Source organism: Lottia gigantea, assembly GCF_000327385.1.
Source record: "Lottia gigantea unplaced genomic scaffold LOTGIsca_2, whole genome shotgun sequence".
NCBI lineage: Eukaryota > Metazoa > Mollusca > Gastropoda > Lottiidae > Lottia > Lottia gigantea.
The window spans coordinates 723,871-749,122 of NW_008708400.1; the positions used below are offsets into that span (position 1 = coordinate 723,871).

The 25,252-nt window shown below is 34.8% G+C and overlaps 2 protein-coding genes across 2 annotated transcripts; one reads left to right on the plus strand and one right to left on the minus strand.

Annotated features, from left to right (window-relative positions):
• Window positions 1-1,862: 1,862 nt before the first annotated feature.
• Window positions 1,863-9,385, minus strand: LOTGIDRAFT_228206 (hypothetical protein; the record flags this gene model as incomplete). The annotated part of the gene is made up of 12 exons (XM_009053154.1): window positions 1,863-3,553; window positions 3,883-4,016; window positions 4,204-4,326; window positions 4,435-4,552; window positions 4,760-4,910; window positions 5,441-5,532; window positions 5,883-5,914; window positions 6,054-6,918; window positions 7,650-7,749; window positions 8,209-8,434; window positions 8,679-8,827; window positions 9,229-9,385. The coding sequence occupies 12 exons, from the start codon at window positions 9,383-9,385 to the stop codon at window positions 1,876-1,878; spliced, it is 3,825 nt and encodes a 1,274-aa protein (XP_009051402.1). The 3' UTR covers window positions 1,863-1,875.
• A 2,662-nt stretch (window positions 9,386-12,047) lies between these two features.
• On the plus strand, window positions 12,048-24,951 carry LOTGIDRAFT_152631 (hypothetical protein; the record flags this gene model as incomplete). Its single annotated transcript, XM_009053155.1, has 27 exons — window positions 12,048-12,141; window positions 12,604-12,864; window positions 13,109-13,246; window positions 13,552-13,668; window positions 13,926-14,087; window positions 14,386-14,494; window positions 14,697-14,840; window positions 15,166-15,337; window positions 15,801-15,882; window positions 16,104-16,206; window positions 16,319-16,397; window positions 16,617-16,757; window positions 17,007-17,104; window positions 17,325-17,385; window positions 17,571-17,825; window positions 18,367-18,549; window positions 18,765-18,966; window positions 19,414-19,562; window positions 19,762-19,887; window positions 20,071-20,169; window positions 20,409-20,555; window positions 20,910-21,050; window positions 21,412-21,517; window positions 22,554-22,636; window positions 23,079-23,258; window positions 23,641-23,729; window positions 24,483-24,951. The coding sequence occupies 27 exons, from the start codon at window positions 12,048-12,050 to the stop codon at window positions 24,949-24,951; spliced, it is 3,990 nt and encodes a 1,329-aa protein (XP_009051403.1).
• Window positions 24,952-25,252: the final 301 nt, after the last annotated feature.

Below are 25,252 nucleotides of genomic sequence, written 5' to 3' on the forward strand. Positions count from 1 at the left end.
CTACTTGATAACATAAGATGTGGTATTTGATTTGGCAATTTTTACTTTTGATTTATATTAATAATTAATTTGAACTGTTAATGTGAAATGTTATTTTTGATTTGAAAGATTGTATACCAGTATGTCAGGCAATGTATTTTATGTAACTGACAATGAGGGCAAATTGTTCACGTAGTGTATAATCAATTTAGTTTCTTTTCTTTTCCTAGTGTTATGATTATTTTGTTCATAAAGTACATACCATTATAATTTATTTTTGTTAACCTTTTGAGCATAGGTAGTAGAATTTCATGTGATGCAGGAATTTTGCCTGCTCCTTGCTTTCAGCTTTCTGAGCTTTCTGACTATCAAAAATTTAAAGGGATTCTAAAGAGGTTTTCTAAATTTTTTGTGTATTTGGCACCATTCCATTTCCATCAGATGTCTATGGCACCTGCAATTCCACTTAAACTAAGTGTTTGATGACATCACATTGTCCCTTATGTGATAAAGCATATGTTGTGATAAGTGACATCATCAAACACTTAGTTTTAGTGGAATTGCAGGTGCCATAGACATCAGATGGAAATTGGAATGGTGCATATTGATTCTATCAGTGTCCCTGATACACTTCCAAGATTTAGAAAACCTCTTTACAATCTCTTTAAGTGGCCAAACACAGTGTTCAAAGGGTTAATGTCTGATTTATATTCCTATGTTGAAGATCTGTAATGTTTCAAATGTTAATGTGTTTTTTCAATTCTAAGATAGAAAATCTTAATTAAGTATTACATTGCTTGATTTCTGATGTTTCTAATTTATTTCATGTATAGTGTATTCCTTAAAAGACTTAATAATGGAAATAATAAATTACTTGAACTCAACTTCATTTTAAGCCCTGAAATAATGATGGCTATTTAAATAGGCTACTTTTAATTATTATTTCAATATATAAACTTGGTATGCCTTATAGTAAGATGATGTTAAAGTTTCAATATGATTGTGTTAAGAATATAATAATATATAAGTTAAATATTTTTTTCAAAAATTGTTTTGGTCAACTTTGTGAAAACTATACACCAAAATCTAGAGAAATGTGCCCTTTAACTATCTGAAAGTTTTTACTAAAGGAATTCAACCGTTAATTTCAGATAAAAATTAATTTAAAAGCCTAAATTGTAGAGTAATTTGTCTCCTGTGTATTCTAAAGGTTCAATTAATAATATCCTCCCTAGCTATTATAAAGCCAAACACCAAAACCAAGTCTTAATTAACAATTAACCGTTTATAATTAACCCTTTTTAAAAAAATTCAGTGTGATCAAGAAGATGCATAGATATAAGTAGCATACTTCAAAAACATTTTCAGGTAAAAATTAACGACATTTTTGATAATGAAAACTTTACAAAAAGCGGAATACCCCTTTAAATTTGTCAAAGTGGTGTCTCTCAGAGGCGAGGTCCAAATGGCAGAAGACCAGTGGTTCAACTAGACGTCCCTTGGACTTAGTTGGAGATTAATTAAACACCATTGCCCATCTAGATATATTACTTGCCCCTCCAAACAATCTGACCTTAGTATATGACAATTTGAATACTGACAATACTGAATGATATTACATACCCTAAAATATATGATATCGTTAATTTCAGTAAAGCTAAAAAAAAATGCAATTGAATATTCCTCTATAATCAAGAAGGAATCATTATCATCACTCTTTTCTAGAATTTTGAATGATTCAGATCGCCTCGCATCCCTGAATATAATTGAATATGTGAGATGTAATGGATAGTGAAATGGATAATTTTGATGGATCTCGTTGGAAATGGTTAGAAGTCGTCGAGAGTAATTAAAGATGATCAGGAACAGAGATGCAAGGTTATATCGTAGCCTGTTTTATTTTCTTGTACATTTCTTGAGTTTATTATTGATAAGCCGCCTGAGTAAAAGACGCGGTGAATGGGCATTTATGTAGGTAGTAGCCAACAACTGGGACCTTAGTACATCTTGAAACAGGTCGGCGCTGAAGAGACATGGTCCTTGGCATAAACCACATTTTGGTTTGGTGGGATGATGAAAACTAGAGTTCATATTTTGATCATTCCATTCTTCGTAAGTTATTTGATTGACATCACCAAAAGTTACATTCTTCTTTCCCTTCTTCGTTTTCTCCATCTGCGCTCCATCAAAACGTACATTATTATCCTCCGCTTCATCATTTTTTTTCATCTTCTTCTCTTTCTTCCCCTTTTCCGTCTCCTTCATTAAATTTTGGATCAATGGCTTTTCTCCATCGTGAAAGATAAGATTTTCGAGGAAAGAGGATCTTCTCGTCTTTTGATTCTCGGGTCTGAACAATAAAGTATTATAAATAGAAGCCCTTCGTGTTTCTTTAGGAATTTTCTTAGGAATTTCTTTAGTAACCTTTTCAACCTCTTCATCTAAGTATGAATCTTCAAATATCGAATGTTTCCGGACATTTTCGAGTTTGTTTTCAATGGCATCTTCGATTACCTTTTCTTTCAGTTGATTTAGACTATCATCAGATTCATCAGCAAATAGTGAAAGTCGCCTTTCCGAGTTCATATTCTGATGATGTAGAGTGGAGAAATATTGAGAGTCTTCGGGATCTGATGTGTCGTGAAGATCCCGCGGAACTTCCATTGAACTCTCAGTGTTAACTTCACTGTTCGATTTCAAATCCGTGGAGGTTTCTTGATTCTCTTGGACTTTTGGAACTTCACTTCGACCCGTTTCTTGTTGGTTTTTGGGGATCCTTTCAATTCCCGTCTCCGGAGGTGTAGATTGACCGTTATGCTCCAAAATCTCTTGCAAGTTTGTTGGTTGATCTTTGTTGATTTCTTTAACGTCTTTTTTTTTTGCATTTGCTTTCTTTCTTCTGAAAAAGGTTTTAGGTGCAGGGATGGCGCGATTTTGATGGTCAAATGACCCACTTGTTTGAACAGTTAATTGTTGTGGACTATTGTGATCATTCTTAGTTCGTTTACTTTTTTTTGGTTTCTTCTGTTTACCCGACTTGTATTTGTGTTTCTTTGCAGGTAAACTATCTCGATGTTCAAACACTTTCGGTTTCTCAGCCTTATTTTGACTCTCTTGATTGCCACGTTGTCTCATGTTGTCATAATGACTCATTGTCTCATCATGCAGAATTTCTAACGCTTCAATCAAAATTTGATCACAAAATTGCCCAGCCATACGTCTTTGTTGTGCTAATACATCTTCTTTATTTAAACTTTCTGTCGTTTCTACCTTGGATGACGTGTGTTTTGCACCGATTTTGTGATTTTGTTCCGATTTGTGCTTTTTAGGTTTAATGTGAGATGTAGAACTTTTTACTCCGGTGGATTTCCCATGCTTCTTGACTACCTGCCCTTTTGGAATTTCATAGTCATGATAACCCAGGAACCGGTCCATATCAGGATTTATATCCCTAGCATGTTGAATGAAAAGATCCAGGAGTGGAAATCGTACGTTATTCTCGGTTGTTTGCTGCCTTATATGTTTTAAGTAACGGTCTTTAATAAATATTATATTTGTCATTTTATACAGTGACCTGAAAGTACATCAAAACATATCTAAGCGAATTTGACACAAAAGTATCATTTCAGAGGTGTATTTTACCAAAAATAACTTTATGATCACCAAACCAATAATGTTCATGATCAGATCCAGAAATCGAACCCGAAGATGAAAAAAATACCAAATAAATAACCATTAGTTGTTCCCAATCACAATCATGTTACCCCGAGTGGTATTCCAGAAGGATGAACCCAAATCGCTCTTTTGTCATACGGTACTCTCGCCATGCACTTATTGCTGTCTAACATGATCTGTTCGTATGTGCTAAGAGAAAAACCCTCAAAAAGCTACTCTTCAACTTACATCAAGTCTTTTGGTGCGTTCAGTTTTAAGGTGATCCAAAATCTAATTAAACCAAACACCTCCGGTGACGTCAAACCAATGATAACAGCTTCACAAGTTTGAAGAAATCCTGCTTCAAAACAACATTTGGCCACCTAAATTAACAAAACACTATACATGTATTTCAGCAATTGTAGGGCGTTGTGCACCAGGAACTCCAACGATGGATCGAAACCAAGTCCAAATACTGATTAAAGATCCTATATACGAACCAATCAAGAAATTCGTTAGCACATTAAAAATGCTTTCACAACGTCATTAATGTTTGTGGTCGCAACTCACCTTGATGTAGAAGATCAGTAACTGATTCTTAGCGAGAAGTTTGGTCTCATCTAGTATGTCATCTTTGATGATTTCAGTCAGCAATCGAAAATGCTCTAACAACATCAATATGCTTGATGGTATCTGAAAATGAACACTTTCATATTTATACCATGATTCTGAAGTCTGTGAAGACTCCGAAATAACTCCATTAGCCGTTTTAATTGTGTTCCAATAAGTAAAATTATTTACCTTTTTCGACTGAAGTTGAGTGATGTCCATGTGAGTAATTTTTACTATTAATTCTGAAGTCATCAACATAATCTCCTTTGAAACTTCGAACGGTGAAAAACTTGTTATGCTTGACGGTCTGAAATAAGTCAGTAAGGATCGATATCATGATTCATAAATAATATTATTTCTTGTTTTCACAGTAATCTCATAAAATGCGCATACCCCTTTCGCTTCTTGATGGATATCTGGAATCTATGCATCATCAATGACAAATACTGTGGTAACGTATCTCTGTCCGATATTCTATGTATTGATGAAAATATTTTAATTTTGGATGACTTACTTTGATTTACTGTCGCATTTTTCAAACAATACATCGCTTACAACCTGACTTAAAGTTGGTAGTCCTGCTACTTTAGTTTTTAATAACTTGGATCTCAATAACGACCATTTCTTTGGTGACAAATGAAGAGTTTCGTCAGTTACAGGTGGTCCTAGAAAAGTACCACCAAAGCATGTAATGATGTTTATCAGCACAAACAAAAATTTTAAGATAGACATCATCCCGAGATATTTCCTTATACTTCATACGAATCCTTGGCAATTCAAAGGGCAATCTAATTAAAATAAGATTCCAATTTCGTTTCGTTATTCTTTTTGGTCAGTCTCCATTGGAGAAATTGTGATCTAATTTCAATCAGTTTGGTAAAAGGACATATCCGTTGATCAGACTTGGGCTACGAAATGAGCCCTTGTCGCCAAAAAACAAGAGAAATCAATGCCAGATAACTTCTTGATTCCTTGCATATTTTATTGAAATTTTGTTCACATGCAGCCAGCCTTGTTGTTGAATGATCGATAAGAGCAGGTCTATTTTCCAAATTACCAATAGGAAACGGCACTATTTGTTTATGATACTGGTTTTACTGTCAATATAATAAAAAGACTATATCATACTTCCGTTTGTTAAAAACAAAAAAGCGAAAATGAAAATTCATGTTCGAACAGTGTCAGCATGTTTTACCTGATTTTTCTTCCGCTTTAAAACCAGCGATTACATCTGTTATACTTGATTCTGACTCTACACTTCCTTCATATGTTTTACCAGATTCTGATCTAGAACATAAAGCAGAGATATAGAATAAGGACTGATGCTATACCAAAGAACCCTGAAAGCTGTCCTTATTAACCCAGAGCCCAATTATAAAACCGATCTGACAAAATTCTTTGGACATATATAGGAACAATTCTCCTTCTGGACTACCCTTTGGTCCACACATCACCAGTCGCAGTCACTCCAGCCGTTGAATGTGGATTCAAATTACTACCCCATCCTCCCTAACATAATGTTTGAAGTCAATATTTTAAGTGAGAGTTGTTATATTTCTCCCTACAAGACTCTTGTCTTTGTCACCATTGCTCAAGATGACCGACTGAGTGTTCAAGAGCTAAAAAATCTAACTAACCTCTGATGTTCTCGGTATTGGTATCTCAATATCTGAAAGTTTATGAAAATGCAATTAATTATTTTAAGCACACTAAGCTCACTTTATGGCGGCTCATTTCTAAAATGGGTTTGTCTGCAATGTACCATCTTCAGATTAACCCATACAGAAACTTAATGACAATTAACTCACCTGTGCATAAATCCGTAAGATTTCTACAGGAAGGTTACTATTCGGATAATATTCTAAAAATTCATAAATAGCCCGATCTTTTTCCCCGTGGCAAAATTGATACACGAGGCTGAATAAACTGAACTTGCGGACATTTTGAGAGATCAGACAACCTTCACGAATGGTAGAGCTTGAATTTGATTTTGTCGGTTGAATTTGGTTGGTTGATGATTCCATTAACTTATCATTAACTGTCGACGTTTCCTCGATACCATACTTTGATTTGACAGAGGCTAACTCTTCTTTTAAATTCTTGTAACATGTTAAAGGGTGTTCGTTTTGTCTACTGGTTCTGATTTCAATCGTTTGGCAAGCGACTGATTCAACACTATAGAAGGGGAAAGGTCGCTTTATGAACTTAAAATGATGTTTATCACTGTATAGATTTTCTAAAATATGCCACATTTTATATCCAAAAGAACATGGATCATCTTGTTTACTGATGAACTCTACCCAGTCAGCCCAAGGAGAATCTGAACCATCTGGTATATTACATTGTTCAAAATATTGTACTTCGCCGACGCATGAACATATCGCAAACTTTCTGGAACGATCGTCTACAACGTAAAACCGAACTCTCTCCAATGGAACACTACTGTGAAGACGCAAACCATCTAGTTCCAGATCAATATTTGGATTGAGGTTAGCCTTATGGAAGTCACAAACTTCCTGGATCGCAATCAGAAGTTCGCTTTCTGTCATTCCAACATGAACGTGACGAACAACCTGTCCATTGTGATCCAGTTGGAAACAAGGTGATTCCAAAATGACATCTTTTATTCCTTGGAAACCTTCAACAGTTAACAGTTTCTGTAAACGATTCATCCTGAACACAGATCCATCTTGCAGTTATCATTATACAATGAAAAAGACGCAATAAGAGAATGACGTCATTCTGAAACCATTACCCGATATAGAAGACAATAATATAACCCTAGGAGTATATACTCCAAGATATACCGATAGTAACTCGATAGAAATTATATGGCTCTATATAATTTATTGTAGCTTTTTTTTTTAAGTACTTCATGCAGAAAATCTTACCCACCCACAGTCGACAACAACTGACAAAATATCTATCAGAGGCTGGAATAGAGGAATATGTTTTCGACTATAGTTATACTTGACCACATTCCATAAACCAGCTGATCCGAATGTTAACGTCCGGATATTTACGCTCTTGGGGGATGCACCCCATTCCTTTTGGTAGTGAATTAAACCCATTCTTTACATTGTTAGGCCTGCATCGCACATAATCGGTCATCGAACCTATTACAAGCAATATTGCGTCGACAATTTCGTATAGGAGAGGCTAATGTTTTAAAAATTAGCCAAACATGTTTGAAATCTATATTGAATTAAGATATTTCAAACGAATGACGTTTTGTTTTCTTGAACAGGGTCTGTCTACACAAAAGAATATATTGACATTGATAAAACACACTAAAACTTTTCAATTCAATGTATTGAGGTGACCATGTTTTACTATATAGTTTCTATAAACCCCATTTCGTTGGTAGAAAAGTGTAATGCTACTTTTTCGAAGTGAACCATGACCTTTTTTTCTTTTTGTTCTTGGTAGTATCTGACTGTACTTCGGGTTGTTCATCTTGATCTGTCTTATTTTCTTTTTTAGGATTTCTCATAGTTTCTGTAGCTGAAATATTTTGAATTGATGATATATTTCACGTTTCAAGATATAGCTTTAATTTAAATTCTTTGAAAGAGCTCACCTGTTTTGGATACAAATTCCATTTCTATAACAAGAAGTTTATAAATAGATGTTTTATCTGTCGTTAAATGTGATTTCAACCACGAGTGTTCAGTTGGATGTCCGACAGACATCTGACGTTCTATCGGCTAAATGCGAAACTTCGCGCCTGACCTGTTAGTAATTTTCATGTTTCGTATATCGGCTCGTGGAGTGATTTGATGAATTAGAAAAAAAAAACCTTATACAAATTTTCATCTTATTTCTTTATTCCATTTAATACGATTATTACAATACCAGTTTAGTTATGATCAATACAATTTGGATCATGTAACCACGAAAGCCTAGGGAATCAGTGCATTCAGTGATTGGCAGGGGTTTTCAGTGATCTGTATAATACTTTACCTTTTCCTGGCTCATCTGATGAGGAATCTGAATCATATTGGACTTTTACTTCCTCCGCTTCTAGATCACCTGCATCAACTCTTAAAGACTTCCTTCTAATATACCCATATGGATCATCCGTTACATAACCTAACCTGTTATTCCACTTATTCCACACTTTCTTACTGATCACAGAATCTGATGTACAGAATTCAAAATGACGAGCTCTACACTGTCGTGGGGTTATCTGTTGGAAAAATGTGTTTGATTCTTGAATTAATAATACCGTTGGGCCGACTTTTGAAAACGTCGACATAATAATGAATTTTCAAAAACAGAATCGCGAAAAAGATACCAGAGAAGCTTTATGATATAAATTCTGAAATACTGTTATATAGGCGCATGGTGAAAATTCAGACAAATTAGGGGTACCAGATTTTGCAGTATCAAGATGTGATATTAATAATTGTTTTACTAAAAACTTTTCTTACTTTTAAGATATTTTCATCTGGAATGTGTGAAATATTTAAATCATCTAGTGGTGCTAACCATTTAATTTCTAAACCCTCTGTAGATAAATCTCTATCACCATCATAGACTAACTCAGGATCATCATGATAGTTGATAACAGAATATCGACCTGTACATACAAAAATATAAAGGATGTACACGGTGTCATAATGAATGGAGAAACTGCATGGGTAAGGGATATAGAGGTCCTCCTTTCAGCTTTCAGAGTAGCCATAAAAGTCCAATTTCTAACCCATTTTGGTAGTTTTGAGCATTTTGAAAGGCTTCTGATAGATGCAGGCTTTTCCTGTTTTAGCCCCGCAAACATGCACAACCTAAAGGTTGTGGTCTATATATCTGCTTAGATAGAGATTGGTTATCTGTATCACTTTCAAGATGCAATTCACAAGTCTGCAATCATAGAAAAACGACGGTCGTTGATGGACAAACTTGAGCGCTATCAACAGGAAAAGTAGTTTAAATACTACTTAAACTTTTTAAAAGTAACTATCGATGTTAGAGCTTCCTTACCCAATATCAGTCTATCTGGTGTTAAACCTAAGCTTACTATCTGTAAACCATCACCTCTCTTGTCTAATTCCACAAAAACTGACTCAACCAGCACGATATCTTCTATATCTTCATATTCTCGTGTTAATAATAACTTCTGGATTGGACCTTTCTCCATTCCCACCATAACCTTCTATCATGGTCACAGTGTTAAGTGCAAACAAGAGACTGACGTCACAGATCAGAGAGAGATACCATTATTTTGTGAACTGTTAAAATCGGAATAAAGCCAATCTAAAACTTTAAAAAAGCGGATAAAGTGTTTCAATGGTTACTTTTAACAACAGCATTCCTACGTCAGCATCAGACAGATTTAAAAATGAAACTGTGTCGTTGGCAAGGTTTCAATAAAAGTTTGACTATTTGTTGTCAGTTCCAGAGCTGTAGGCAACAAAAAATCAAAATGAATGTCAATTGTTTCATTACTGATTGATAATACGTCGCGGCCATCGAATTGTTGGAACTTATCTGTGACAGAAGTCAAAGGAAAACGTATTGAATACTTAAAGGGACAAATGCATTAGTCTCAGAAAAGGGTTTTTTTAAGCTTACCCAATCAGTAGTGTTCACAGCTCACCGTCGAAATTTGAGCTCTCAAAACCATGTGTGTCCAGAATTATCCGCGTTTGAAAGTTAAAATGACGAGTTGTCTTTTCTTTTCTTGTCTTTCACTGCCTTAAATAGAAAAGACACCTATAGAAATAGAAAAAGAAATTTCTAGTTATAGATATTTTTGAAGGAATTATGCGATTTTCATACATTTCTAGTACTTCTGAAGACTACTTACACATATTCAAGACTCAAATCAATTCTCAAAGTGGCGTATCTGTCCCTTTAAGGTTAAGATTCGCAATTTATTTTCTTATTGTATCTTGAATAAGCAGATCGGGTATTTTTTGTTCATCAAAGACAGCCGTTTGTAATGTAAGGTAACGAGTGTGTATAAACAAGTTTATATAACACATATTGTGCTCACAGGCACGTGTGTCAGATATATTATTGAAACGTGACTTCAAAAGCAATGCAACCACCGAAAGCCTGTCCTGTAGGCCTATGTATTTGAAGAAAATGCTCAAAATAATTCTGTATATTAGGAAATTAATGTCTTGCTCAGTTCATTACTTACGTTATAATTTTTATTTTTTTTTAAATCACGGAAGTATCATCGAACACTTCAAGTAAATATATAGGTATTTCATTGACCTTCACATTTGACCTTTATAATTAATACTAGGTCATATGAAAATGTTCTATGCCTGTCACAAAGACCCAAAGCTGACACACATTATGCCACTTACAAAACTTGTAAAACAAATTTGGCTTTCTATCCAAATTTTGAGTTAAATGAAGCTGGAAGAAGGTAGACGGATTTTTGTTTCCAGGCTACATATCTTTGACTTTTATCGCTTTGACCCTTTACTAAGGTCGTAGTCGGTGACTATTGCCTTTCTCCCAAACCAAACTAAATGATCGCAATTTTAGAGACTGTGATGGGTTCACGGCCTTACCCATGAGAAGCGAAACCCCATGACGTCACTCTGTTCTGACAGAATAGCAAGCGTGGTTGTCCTTAAACCAAGAGCATTGACGTCCTGTAGTGAGTTTTGGGCAGTTGCTGATGACGCTTATACAATCTTAACGGCTCTCGTTTGAATGCATTGAGATAGTCAACTCTCAACGAAATTTTCAGATACCTAACTTTTTTTAAAGCACGTATCACATTTTATAATTTTGATATGGTTTTAGTGAATGATACAAATAATGAAGTCTATCCAATTGAAATTCTTTGTTGCTATTTGGAAAAAGTAAATAAACCTGACAAAAGAGACCAGCACATTTATGATCTATTTATTGAAATACCGAAATTGATCGGGTGTAGTACGGGCCTTCAACGATCATGATCAACATGATTTGACAAATAGGATTCATTTCATATTCATGTTCCATAATCATTACAAAACCGAACTATTGATAAGTGTACTAAGGGACTATTCAATTGATAACTGTACACATAACGTGTTACAATAATAAAAAATAGTCATTCTCAATAAAATATTTTGAATAGCTTTTGTCCAATTGTAGGGTAATGGGTCGACCATGTTCTAGTTTGGAAAGAGAACAAGAACTGGCATGGTCGTGTGTTCATATTGGTACTTAAAATGGAATAGTTAACTTATGTTGATTAATTTGATGTAAAATATGAACGATTTGGTTGCGTTATAAGGTATTTATTTGTTATTCAAAATATTACAGGTAAAGTAATATTGAGTAAAGAAATCTCGAAGTGACTTAATATCTTAGCTTGCGATGACAATGTTATTTGTATTCGACCTCTATACATTATTGAATAACTGATATTCAGAGGTCTTTAGAAGAAAAGAAAATACGTGTTTGTTATTTCACAAAATCTGTTTATTGATTAAGTGGATAATTTGAATTTCTGACATTGTTAAATTGATACATTGATGCAGAAAAAAGGGTATCATGAAAGTAGATTGATTGATTACCTGATGTTGAGGTTTATCAAATTGTGACATAAAACATCGTTAATATTCTGAATAATTTTAACAGTTTGCCCAATGAAAACAAACAATTTGTCTCCTAATTTCTTCACTTTTTGCACTTCCCAAGGACGTTTCATGAGTGATTTTTTTTGCACTTTCCATCTGGGACAGCAACTTTCTGTAAAAAAAACTAGTTTACATCGTGTAATTTGCATTAGGCTATTTCGCAGATTCCAGTATAAAGTTTTAGATTGGAAATATCATTCAGACATCAAAATGGTTAGTAATGAGACAGTCCACCATGAGGATCATGTTGGAGGTAACAGTCCATCTGTTCTGTTCTTCATCTTCTGTTGTTTTGGATTTGGTGGTAAGTATATAAAATATATATCTAGATATATACAATACTATCCTGGTTCCAATCCAAACCAAACCAGAATAGAAGCTCAAAATTAAAAAAGAAATGTGACAAAAAAGAGCTCTTGTCTAGTTTAGTTATCCAAGCTATATCTTTATTGGCTCTGTATGAGCATCAACGACTTTTACTGAGCCTGACTCGAAACAACCAAAATAAATGGTTTGTAATTAATATGTAGACTCTTGGCACCTTGGCAAAAACCGTTAAGCAAATACATGAAATAATTCAACTCAATTTGAGTGTTCAATTAATTATTCTAATTACCATAAATGATCAAAAGTGTAGGATTCGATGCATTGGTTCTTTGTAGACAATGGTATATATTTGAAATGAATGAAGTTGACGCTTGCGATTGACTCTGTTGTCAAAGCAGGGTTTGCTTTCGAATGTTTTCTGTTCGAACATACTTTTCAGCATTGATGCGGCAGGCTATGAAATTTATACCAGTTCGATTAGCATATACTGTAGTATTGTTGCTGATTGGAGTGATATTTGGTCTGATATCTAATCAGGTACCAGAACTTGATATCTATACCACAATGGTAGATGCTGACCCACATCTCATCATGCATGTTTTCTTACCAGTTCTTATCTTTGAATCAGCCTTCGCTCTGGATTATCATACTTTCAAAAAGACTTCGGCACAAGTTTTGCTACTGGCCGTACCTGGATTAGGTATGTAGGAAGATATTTTTGTTATTAAACAAGACTAAACCGATACACAAAAGACAAAATGAACATTTATGCACTATATCCATACACTTAGGTATATTAGCCAGTTATTCAACATGTCTCAATCGAAGTATCTGGTGAGGATTGAGCATCAGTAAGCGTATCGGACGAGCTGAGTTGTGCTAGATAGGGTTGGATGGAATGATCACAGTGCACGGATATATAATTTGATTAACTTCCCTTTCAGCTCTATCATCTCTACTAACCTGTATAATGGCTCAGTATCTATTTGATTATAATTGGGGTTGGAATATTGGTATGTTATTTGGATCGTTAATGAGTGCTACAGATCCAGTAGCTGTTGTGGCTATATTGAGAGAAGTGGGTAAGTTCATGCCCTACTGTCGATAGTTCTATTGAAATTGAGATCAAATTTTAGACATCCCATGAAGTTATTTCCGATGATGTCATGATAATTGTATCTGCAATTGTAAAAGTCCTGTTTACATAGGCTATTTCCTGGTACATTTTTACAAGATCATGGATAACAAAGACGTCAGAAAAGGGATTCAGATAGCTGAAACTGTTCTCTAGACTAGTTTCTGGCGTCGCTTTGGGTAAGATTTTGGTTAATGGAATTGTTTTGCTTGTACGGATTTTTATCAGCACGTTTCATGATATTTATTCCAGGAGCATCCAAGAAGTTATCCATAGTTATTGAGGGAGAATCTTTATTGAATGATGGTGCTGCCATCGTATTGTTCAATATTTTTCTGATTCTATCAACAACCACTGCAGGCCTTTCTGGTAGGTAACCTTCTAGGTTTCTTCTTCGGATTAGATGAAAATTACCGTTATTCAACTAAAAACGTTTGGAATAGAATGATTGTTTCATTTTAGCGATATTCGTAAAGAATAAGAAAGATAGTTTTCAATAGCAACACACGTTATTCAGGGGAATTAACTAGCACAATGGCTGTACCGATTTTTATTGGGCATTTCAAGCAATGAAATTGCTTCCAGTCCTTGCTTGTTCTTCAAAGTCTTCATTAAATACAATTTAGGTGGTGAGATCGTAGTGTACTTTCTACGAGTAGCTATTGGTGGTCCAGCCTTTGGTTTACTGATGGCGATTTTTGCTATATTCTGTTTATCACAAGTATTCAATGATGTCTACGTTGAGTTGACTGTAACTTTAGTTGCAACATATGCCACCTTCTACATTGGTAAAGTATACAATTTTTGTTTGTTAAATGGATACAATATTTTCCTCTTTGTTCCCTGATATGACTGACCTTAGTTTCTGCTACCCATTCACACTTTCGGCTGAAAAAAAGAATAACCGTTGCTCTTAATCTATTATACCAAAGCCAATGATATTTCAATTCTAAGCTTGTTTACTTTATTTAGTTAGGCCCATATATCCAGTGATTTTCGGACAATGGCATTTCTGTTACCTATTAAAGAATTCAAAATTGAACGCAGATTGCTCCTGAGCATGTACGGAAGAAATTTCCATTACAGGTGAAGCTTTGTTGGGAGTATCTGGTGTTCTAGCGGTTGTAGTTTTAGGTATAGCTATGAGTAGTATGAGAACAAGTATCAGTCCAGAAGTAGAGGATTTCATTCACAGGTTTGTGTTTAATTTATATAGTTATTTGATAAACACAAGAATAACATGGTTTAAAGGGCCATTTTGTGGAGGTTGATTTTAGTCTTGAATATGTGTAAATAACCTTCAGAAGCTCTATATTTCTGCTTTTGGAGATCAGTATCCTTAATTACAATAATCATACGTGGTGATATTTACTTTGACATTTGACAATAATTTTCAGATTTTGGGAGGCATTAGCGTACTTTGCCAACACACTGATCTTTATTCTTGTTGGTGTCGTCATTTCTAAGAAAGCTATTCAGTTGATATTTGGTATGGATTGGTTTTATATGATAGCATTGTATCTTGGACTGAATGTTATACGGTAGGTATCATTCTGCTGCTTTCACGGCATAGGTCTACACCTACACTGCAAAGAGTTTGCCTTTGGACCGAAAATACAATGGCAAAGTGAGAGGATATAATTGCCTGCAGGAGGAGGGGCAGGGGGCATAAGATTTTTTCCATGGCACTTATTTGCCGATTATAAAGGGTACTAGCTATTGTGGGTGGTAATGTGCCATGACACAATATAGCGTCCTCCTAATTACCAGTTAGTGGCGGAGCCTTAAAGGGGTATGGCGTGGTGGCAGCCGAAAAATATAGAAGCAATTATTCTTTTTTTACTTAATCTCAAATTTTGATTTCAGTGGAACAGTTGTGTTGTTATTAAGTCCCATTTTAAGAAGATTAGGTTATGGTATGACATGGCAAGAAGGATTAGTGCTAACATGGGGTGGATTACGAGGTGCTGTGGGTTTAGCTCTTGGTCTTCTCGTTATGGAAGATGAAGGTCTGGATCTTCAAAAAGTCAGAGTCAAAGTAAGTCTACTGTTTTCCTGTCTAGATAACGAGATCTCATATGGATATTCGGCTGTTAACTTATCTGGGTGTTGTAAATGAGAGTATGAGAACAAATATTGGATTAATACTCTCCACTATGGTTTTTATAGCGAACTTTTAGAACAATAGTATTGCAAATCTCCTTCTAGCACCTTAGCTGATTTGGTCAGGCATAAATGTGTCTGATTGCATCTCATGATTTTGACCTATGTAGTAGTGGCGTGAGTCTCGCGAGAAGCAGACTTTGCTTACTCTTACACCTGATAGTACTTCTCTTTGAAGTTCATTATAATACAAATTTTACTTTTTGGACGAGATTGTGATTAACGAAATTTTGCTTGTACGGATCAGAGAAGCTGAGAATTCCAAAACAATGATCGTTGTTATTTTTATATACAGGTAGTCTGTATCATTGGATTCATAATCTTCCAACCCTTTTCAGGTTTTGATTCATATATCTGGTATTGTGTTTTTAACTCTTTTGATTAATGCTACTACCATTCCTTATTTACTGAAAACCCTAGGTAAGTATACATCTCAAACAAGCACATGTGTATAGGGGGTGACATGGCAAAGGCGTCTAGGGTTTAGCATGCCACGGACTGTGCACGTTTAAAATCCAAAGATAGTCGGAAATTGAAAAAGAGTCCCAAAATTTCACCCCTTTCATAGAATTACCTGCCACAATTTGCCTAATCAGATACAAGAATGATGTAAAACTTCATTTCATTTCATTGTATTTCAGGAATGAATGATATAACTACTGCTAAACGAATGGCTATGGCTAGTGCTATTCGGCATCTGGAAGAACTTCGTTATAAGACTTTAAATATGTTGAAAACTGACAGGTAGGTGAATTTTTCTTTTTTTTTAAATTTTTTCAAATAAAGTTGCTTGTGATATAATATGTTGCTTGAAAACGGTCTAAATTTTCAATGCTATTTTTTTTTATCATTGTAGGTTTTTAGCTGATTCAGATTGGGAACTAGTGGAGAAATCCTGTGGTATCGATCCTCCATATAAAACTTCTAAAGAAGAGGTCAGTTTCGATTATTATCATATGATTCACGTATTTGTTACTTATGTTGATCAGTTGTGTTACCAGTTATGTTGGCTCAAAGAAATACAGAAAGGTGGAACGCATGCCCGGACTTTCATAAACACTTAAGAACTTTGTCTACATGAATCCACTTTTTGTGTCAATCTTGTTGAAAACAGTAGTTACAATTCATTTTATGAATCGCATGTTAATATCCAGGCCGAGTTAGAACAATCCATGAAGATCAGACCAAAATCTATTTGTCCAGACTGTAATGCCCAGTTACCACTACAACCAACGCCTAAAGAATTAAGAGACATGACAAACGAAGCTATATTACGTTATCTTAAAGCTGAAAAGGTATGTGGCTAATGCTATTTGTGATTGAAAGTCTTTAAAGGAATACTCCCTCTTTTTTATACCACTACTTAAAGCGTTTATCAATTATTAATTGGTTTTGTAGATTAATCAATTACACAGGGAATCTATTATGACGCCAGGTAAGTCCAATGATGAATATATACTCTAATTGCCATGCTGAGAATTTAAATTGTATGTTCATTCTTAAAGGTAGTACTCCTTTAATAATTTCTCATAATGATAATTTAGTTAAGCTATTGGAGACAGTTTGAACAAGGAATGGTATCTCAAGAAGCTGTAAGAAAGTTACAAGGTTATACAGAGGTAGCTTCAGACAAATCAGGACAGTAAGTTTAGAAATTTCTTACAATAGCCGTCTTAAATTAAATGAAAACTAACTAAAATCAAGACCTATCCCTCAAACTAGAGCCACTAGTAATCGTTCCTATCAATTTCCGAAAGAAGGTTTGTTCCAGCCTTTTGAGAGGTACCACTTGAAAGTAAAATAAAATTCAGACTTTGCACCAAAGATTTATATAAAATGTGAACTCGCTTTTTGTTCTTCAGGTTTGTTGACCTAGATGAAATCAAATCATCATGGGAGGTGCCAAAAAGTTTAATAAAGCTGGTAAGTTGGATCACGATGACAGAAATGATAATACATGTGATTGGTTGGTTGGTGCTGATAAAGATTAGAATGTTGTCTCATTTACACCTACTGCACTATTAATTAGATTTAAATGTCTAAGAAAGCAAAACATATTTCTTGTGGTACTCTTGATAGTCAGCAACTCAAATTTATTTTTCTTTCAGAGAAAAGTAATCGTACGCATAATAGAAAACAAACCAGTCTGTTCGGCATGTGGGGGATGTTTACAGGGATTCTTCAAAATAGTGACGTCCAAAGTGGTGTCATATATAATATTTGTTATCATTGCTATGGATATGGTGAACTGGATTCTATCTTTAATCAGTGAACGTTACAATATGTGGTATGACAACAGAATAATCTTCCGATCCATCAACGCAGCTTTTGTTGGAATTTACATCGTAGAGTTTATTTGCAAGGTAAGTTTTTTCAACTTAAAACCTAACCCATTTGTTCATCCAATCAGCATTTGCTAAATTTTCTATCAAATGAAATTAAATTCATAAAAATTTCTCGGTCATGTGACGTAGACCATTACAGTTATACAGAGTGTTTTTACATTGTAGGTCATTACAAGTCATACAAAGTGTTTTACAAAGTGTTTTTTACATTGTAGGTCATTACAAGTCATACAAAGTGTTTTACAAAGTGTTTTTACATTGTGGGTCATTACCAGTCATACAAAGTGTTTTACAAAGTGTTTTTTACATTGTAGGTCATTACAAGTCATACAAAGTGTTTTACAAAGTGTTTTTTACATTGTAGGTCATTACAATTTATACAAAGTGTTTTTACATCTTAGGTTACACAATTTATACAAAGTGTTTTCACATTTTAGGTTATTTCAAGTTATACAAATTGGATTTTGTTTTATTGTAGGTTATCAAAGTTAAACCAATGTTTTTGTTTTACATTTTAGGTTATTACAAGTTATAAAAATGTGTTTTTTTGACATTTTAGGTTATTACTCAATCAGCTGGTTATTTTAAAGTAATCTGGCAAGTGTTATGTTTTGTTATTGTTATCCATGGAATATCTGATGTGGCTGTAGAATTTAGTCTTCCACCATCTTCGACCTATACACAAGAAGTTGTTTTGGTTTTCATCGTTTTCAGATTTATACGTGTTTTAAGGTTTTTTGAAGTAAGTTGGTATTGAATATTATGGTATTATAAAAGTAATCATTGCAAGTAAAATTCGAAATCCAAAGCAGACTCTTATAGACAGTTACCAAACGATCTTATTACCAACATGTAGCTGTCCGGTCTTTTAACCAAACTCATGTTCTGAGGCTGGCGCATAATATACCTATTTAACGAAAATTCAGCTCATTTAGCAAAAACTTATTTATTTTTTAGTTGATCTTTCCTCTGCTACTGAAATTTGTGGACTATCAGATGACAGCTAGTATTAGTAATGGTTATGACGTTGGAAGAGGATTTGTGGCTGGTGAAGAAGAAGTTCGGAAGCTAATCGACAGGATGGTTGATAATACAGATTGTGCTACCTACCTAAAGCAAAACTGCGATACTGGAAAATTAGACGTTATTCGTTGTCTTGGTAAATATAGAAGATCTTAATTATATTGTCCCTGGCTATCCCTGAAGTGTAAAGTCGTTCGGATATAAAATATACCGTGTGTTCTAGACTTTGCTAGTTAAAGATTCGTCGATTTTTGGGAAATAGAAAATGAGTAAGCTTATGCCGCTGTTTCGGCAAAATTTCTCTCGTTGCAGATTGTATGACGTTGACCATCGCCATTAGCCCAAAATGTTACAGAAAAGTAGGACTTACAACTCTATTGAAAATTGCAATCGGCACTTGATTTTGCAGCTTTAACCCAAACCCACTAGAGTCATTTGGCTCTCGGAATGTACCGATATGCTTTCATCAATGCGACACTATGAATAGTTGAACTTGTCTCCAAAACTTAAGGAGTATAAAATATTTTGAGAACATCAAGGAGGATGTGTATATTATGCTTATCAATTATTATTATTTATACAGGTATTCTGCAGAAAGAAAATCCACAGATAGCATTATCAGTGAAAACAAGACAAGCAGCTAGAAGTGTATTAAATAGTTTAAGGGATGGTGTTCAGAAGCTGTTAGAAGATGGTGTTTTACAAGAGTCAGAAACAGAAAAATTAAATCACGTAGGTTATAGATAAATACTTTTAGCATAGATGTCACACTACTGTTTTCAATGTACGAATGTTCAAGATTACAAGTATATGTTTATATAAAAATCAAAATATGTAAAATGAAAAAAAATGGAGGAAAATTTATACCCTTCTAAATCTTTTAAACGTAATTTTACAAACACATGTAATCCAACATTTTTTTTAATTGCAGAAAATCGAAGCTAAAATGAAGAAGTTACTACAGCTACCTACTACTATACCTGTTCCACCACCAGATAGAATGTTAAATAATGTTACATGGCTAGAAGACGATCAAGAAACTATCGACTTTATCAAGGTAAGAACAGTATTCTCTTCATCAAGTTGGTCCGAAGTTAACACCTTGACTTTTGTCTTCCAAAATTACAGTTGATTGATTTGAGTAACATCTGGAACCTTTTAGAGATCATCATCGCTATTGAGATTCTTAGATTCGGTAACAGAGGCCAGCGCTGAATTTAATTTTGTTTATTTCTTGTAGGCAAGATCTCAACTTATAAACTACAACCATGACGAAGCTTTAGTTAAAGAAGGAGATGCATCAGATGGTATTTATATTATAGTATCTGGTCTTGTTAGGGTAAGTTGTACAGTAGTTTATTTGATCCACATGTTTGTAAAGCAGATTATTGCTCAGAAACGGTGCACAATTCCACTGGATGTAACATGATTGGGCTCAAATGAAACTGAAGATCAAGCACATTTTACTTACATTTTGTGGACCTGCCACATAACATAAACAAATCCCAACTGATCAATAGAATTTATATTCTGAACGCGTTTGAATTGCATTAAGAGAACCAAACTTATCTATTGTAGTTTTCAAGAAGTAAAAAGAATAAGAATAATGATAAGACTGAAGATAAAGTGATGGATTTTATGTCAACTGGAAGTATTATAGGTGAAATGGGATTGCTGACACATGGTAACAGAATGGCTAGTGTAGTTTGCGAAACAGCTGTTCAGGTAAACAAACATATAAAGAAGAACTTTCTCACTTTAAAGAAATAAATAAGAATCCTGAGAGTAAATGTCCCAAGATGTACCAAGATATCTTAAACGTAGATACATTTGATTCCGTTACTGCTATGACAACGGTCAAACACATTGGATGTAAAACTGTGTTATTAAAACGTGAGCCAAATAAGCAATATGAGAACAAATCCAGTCGCAGAGTGGTATCGTGTGTTCAGGTATGTTGATCATATCGCCTCACTTGCGACACCCACCATAGTACAAATCTAAGATGCACTGGTATAGTTCAGATGGTCATTGAACCGTTTGGTAAATATATTACCATGTCACAACCTTTGTTTTAAGGCATTATTTATCAGTTCAGCTGATATGGAAGAAGCATTCAGAACATTTGCTGATACTGAACCATCATTAGAGAAAAGATTGTGGAAAGTGTGTGCTTCTCGTTTGGCTGTTGGAGTTCTACTGGAACAGCCTTCATACCAGGTAGGATCTTTTGATCTGTATTTGTCAAGCTATTATAGAAATCCAACTAAACACTGTCATCTATGTGGACTTTCCAAAAGGGGGATTGAATCTCGCAGAGTGGTATGAAGTGTGAAAAATGAAAGGCTTTGCTTTGTCATTCAAGCTATCCGTTTATACCAATATATATTATAAATGTTTCTAATAGTTTCAAACTCTCTGGTGATCAACCAAACGTTGATGTTCCTTAAGAAAGAAGTCGATCTAGCAACGGAAAGATGCCATTCTGCTCAACACGGATTCAGTTAAACATGTTACAGGTTAACAAGGCAGTACATTGTATAAGTTTAAATGATAACTGATTATTGATTCTGTATTTAAGGGATTCACAAGAGAAAAGGTAAAACTAAGATTAGAATCAGCATATGTTGTTCCCGGTGAAGATTTTTCAATCAATTCTAAAATGGCAGACGTGGTACTTATTCATGGTGAGTCCCAATTAACTGACACGTATCTGGTGTCTGGCTATCTTTCAGCGCGTCATCGAAGTCGTCACTATCATTACTGTACTGTGATTCAGCGAGTTTGCCACTATTATTCATAAAAAGGCCCGTTACTTTAATTCAGAGCGGCGTTATCGCTGTTACTGTCAGAACGTTTGGAGCGTTGAGAACACTGTAACTACCATTAAGAGCGTTGACAACACTGTTAATATCGTTCAGATCGACGACAACATTATTACTACCGTTCAGGGCAACGGCAATACTGTTACTATTCAGAGAGTCAAGAGCACTATTAATATCACGCAGAGCGTCGACGGCACTATTACTATCATTCAGAGCAGCGACGACACTATTACTTTCATTCAGAGTGGCGACGACACCATTACTATCATTCAGAGCGACGACGGCACTATTACTATCATTCAGAGCAGCGACGACACTATTACTTTCATTCAGAGCGGTGACGACACTATTACTATCTTTCAGAGCGGCGACGACACTATTACTATCATTCAGAGCGACGACGGCACTATTACTATCATTCAGAGCAGCGACGACACTATTACTTTCATTCAGAGCAGCGACGACACTATTACTATCATTCAGAGCATCGACGGCACTATTACTATCATTCAGAGCGACGACGGTACTATTACTATCATTCAGAGCGGCAACGACACTATTACAATCATTCAGAGCGGTGACGACACTATTACTATCATGCAGAGCGGCGACGACACTATTACTATCATGCAGAGCGGCGACGACACTATTACTATCATTCAGAGCGACGACGGCACTATTACTATCATTCAGAGCATCAACGACACTATTACTATCATTCAGATCGACAAAGACACTGTAACTATCATTCAGAGCGATGACAAAACTTTCAATATCATCAAGGGTGTAGAGAAGTGTCACTAAAGTGTTCATAGATAGGGTATCAGTGAGGTATTGATCTATTACAATTTCATTTGGAAATGTATTTATAGCCAACGTACCTTAACTATATTTGTAGGTCATGCACAGAATGCCTTCACTAAAGAAAACTATCATGGACCATGTTATATTCCTTGGACTTGCCTGAAATTGGAATTCAAGGTTAGTATCGTTGTTGATATTGTTGAAAATATCTGTCACCGTGGACACAAACTTTGTCATTGGCAAAGGTTTAATTAAGAGAATCGTCATCTATTTCGTCAATCGTACCTTATCTCAGAATCTAAGCTATACCGTAATAGTGTTCACAACTATCGTAAATTGAGCCGCGTGTATCCAGAATTTTGCGCGTTTGAAAGTTAAAATAACGACTCGTTTTGTCTTGAGACTCGGCCATGAATAGAAAAGGCATACATAGAAAGTGAAATGAAGGAATTGTGTGATTTCCGCACAATTCTGGTACTTATATTTACGTATATTCAAGACCCAAATCATTTTAACATATAGGCATAAAAGGATATAAGTAACTAGTAATGGACAGAGTCAAAAACCTTCCAAAAATGTGTTCAGGTTAAATCAACACGTGCAATTATTTGTTTTTCAGTTTGATCAAGTATCTAAACCTATAATGTTAGTGATACCAAGTGAAACTGATGATCAATTACATTTAGCACCTACTCACAGGAGACAGTCCTATCATCCGGAATATTTCAATGGATCTAAAAATGAAGAGAAATTGTGTTTAAAACATGCAGCTCAACACAGACAGGATATAGATCCAAAGGTAAGAACCCCGTATCATGTGCACGTTCCAAAAATAGCCACATGCAGACCAACCAAACTTTCCGTTTCTGTTTTTATTAGCTTTTATTTTTAATTTAGTCGTCATAAACGTTCGTCAAATTAACCTCTTGACCTAACCTGATAAACCCATGTTACAAAATGCCAGCGCTGGAGAGAGTAGAAATTTGATTGGTTAATGTAGACGTCGAATATATTCTTTGAAAAGTGATACGAATGAAAGAGTTGAGCTCGACCAGGAAATCAAATAGGCTCTCCATCGAGCATTCTAAAGCCTGTGAGTTCTGATGTATGATTGTATATCACATAATATCACATTTTCAAATTATTACTTTACACTCAGTGTGACATGTTCTCCTTTTCAGAAAAAATCTGTGACATTTAAAAGTAAAAATAAAGTTGGTGTTTTAGAGAATGATGAAGTTATTATGAATGGAAATATTCCAAATAAAAGGTAAATTCCAATGTTTTTGTACTGAATGAATTGGCGTCGTGCTCTAGGCTTACGCCTAATTGTGTCGCTGTTACCTTTTACTTTGCGTTTGGCAGCTCGTTTAAGGATGGGATTCCTTATTTTTTTCGTGTCGACTATTTGATTAATTGATGTTTCTAGTGAATTATCATGTAATCATATCCTTTTGTTCTTATTGCATATAGATAAGTGTTTTAACCAATTATTAATGTCCATGTACAGTCTGGATAAAAATTTTTTAGTTGGCCTTTCTTGATCGGTCACTCATTGAAACTCTACTGGCAATTCTCTTGGAAAGTAGCCAATTATGAATTAATTATGGACATGTGAGACAAACTGGTATTTTTCCAAGTCATTAGAACACCTCTACTTTCTATTTATATAAGTATTAGCATTTTCATTTTCATAAATGAAAATAAGGGAACCCATCTTAAAATTTTGTTTGTATATAGTTGTCCAAGGATATGTTACACATTCGTTAAAAAGTAGCCTTAAAATTGAAGATCATGTGCAACAGATTGGTTGTGTGGAAATCATACAGGTGCATAATATTTGCCTTGCCATATAGAGCTTAACTTCTTCTATCCATTTATCAGAAAAAAGAAACTTGCACCGTCGTTTAATCTGTAGTCACTTTTGACATCACGCCTTGTAAGTGACAGTTTAAATGGTGTGGTGGTAAATTTACCTCATTGCACACTACATTCTTACTTCAATTCATTTAATTTCTTCCAGAACCAATCGAAGTTTAGCAGCAACTACTGTCGTTGAAGATGACGAAAATGTGAACAAACTAGAAAATATTCTGACACCAGAACAAGAAGAGGAAGCAGAAATCAACAAAGCCAACGATTTGGCTAAAGATATTGCAGAATTCAACAGACGTTTAGACCAACGTGCGAAAGAAACGGAAGCTCGTCATGGAAAGTCTTCTGGTGGTAGTCACGTGGTCACTATAGAGAAAGAGCACACAACACAAACGTCTAGTACGCCAAACGCACAAAAGCCACAAAATGCAACAAGCAACAATGGAAAAACCCACACGGCACAGTCTTCGCCCTTCCTGGAAGATAATCACAAGACTCCTCTCGTACCTATAGAATCCAATAAATCACCCGAGACTGGTAGTGCTACTGATGACGCACCTAAGTTTGTTTCTGTAGTTTCCCACAAGCATAGTAACAAAAATAAGAAAAACAAGTAGTTTTATGGAAGATAAATGAAGCATGCGATAACCCTGGGTTTTATTTAATTTAAGGTATAAAATATGATGAATATTATAAACCATGCATGCAATACCAATGATATTGGACAATTCTTCTTCTAATAGTGAAAACAGCTTCTTTAAAACAATTGTCAAGAAGATGAACAAGAGTTTTAAATTGCTAAAAAAAGTTCACATCAGCACTCCAAAAAATGTTATTTTCCTGTTTAGTTAATCTAATACATTTATTTAAATCTTAATAAATTATTCTCAAAATATTGCAATCGTCACTTTACTGAAT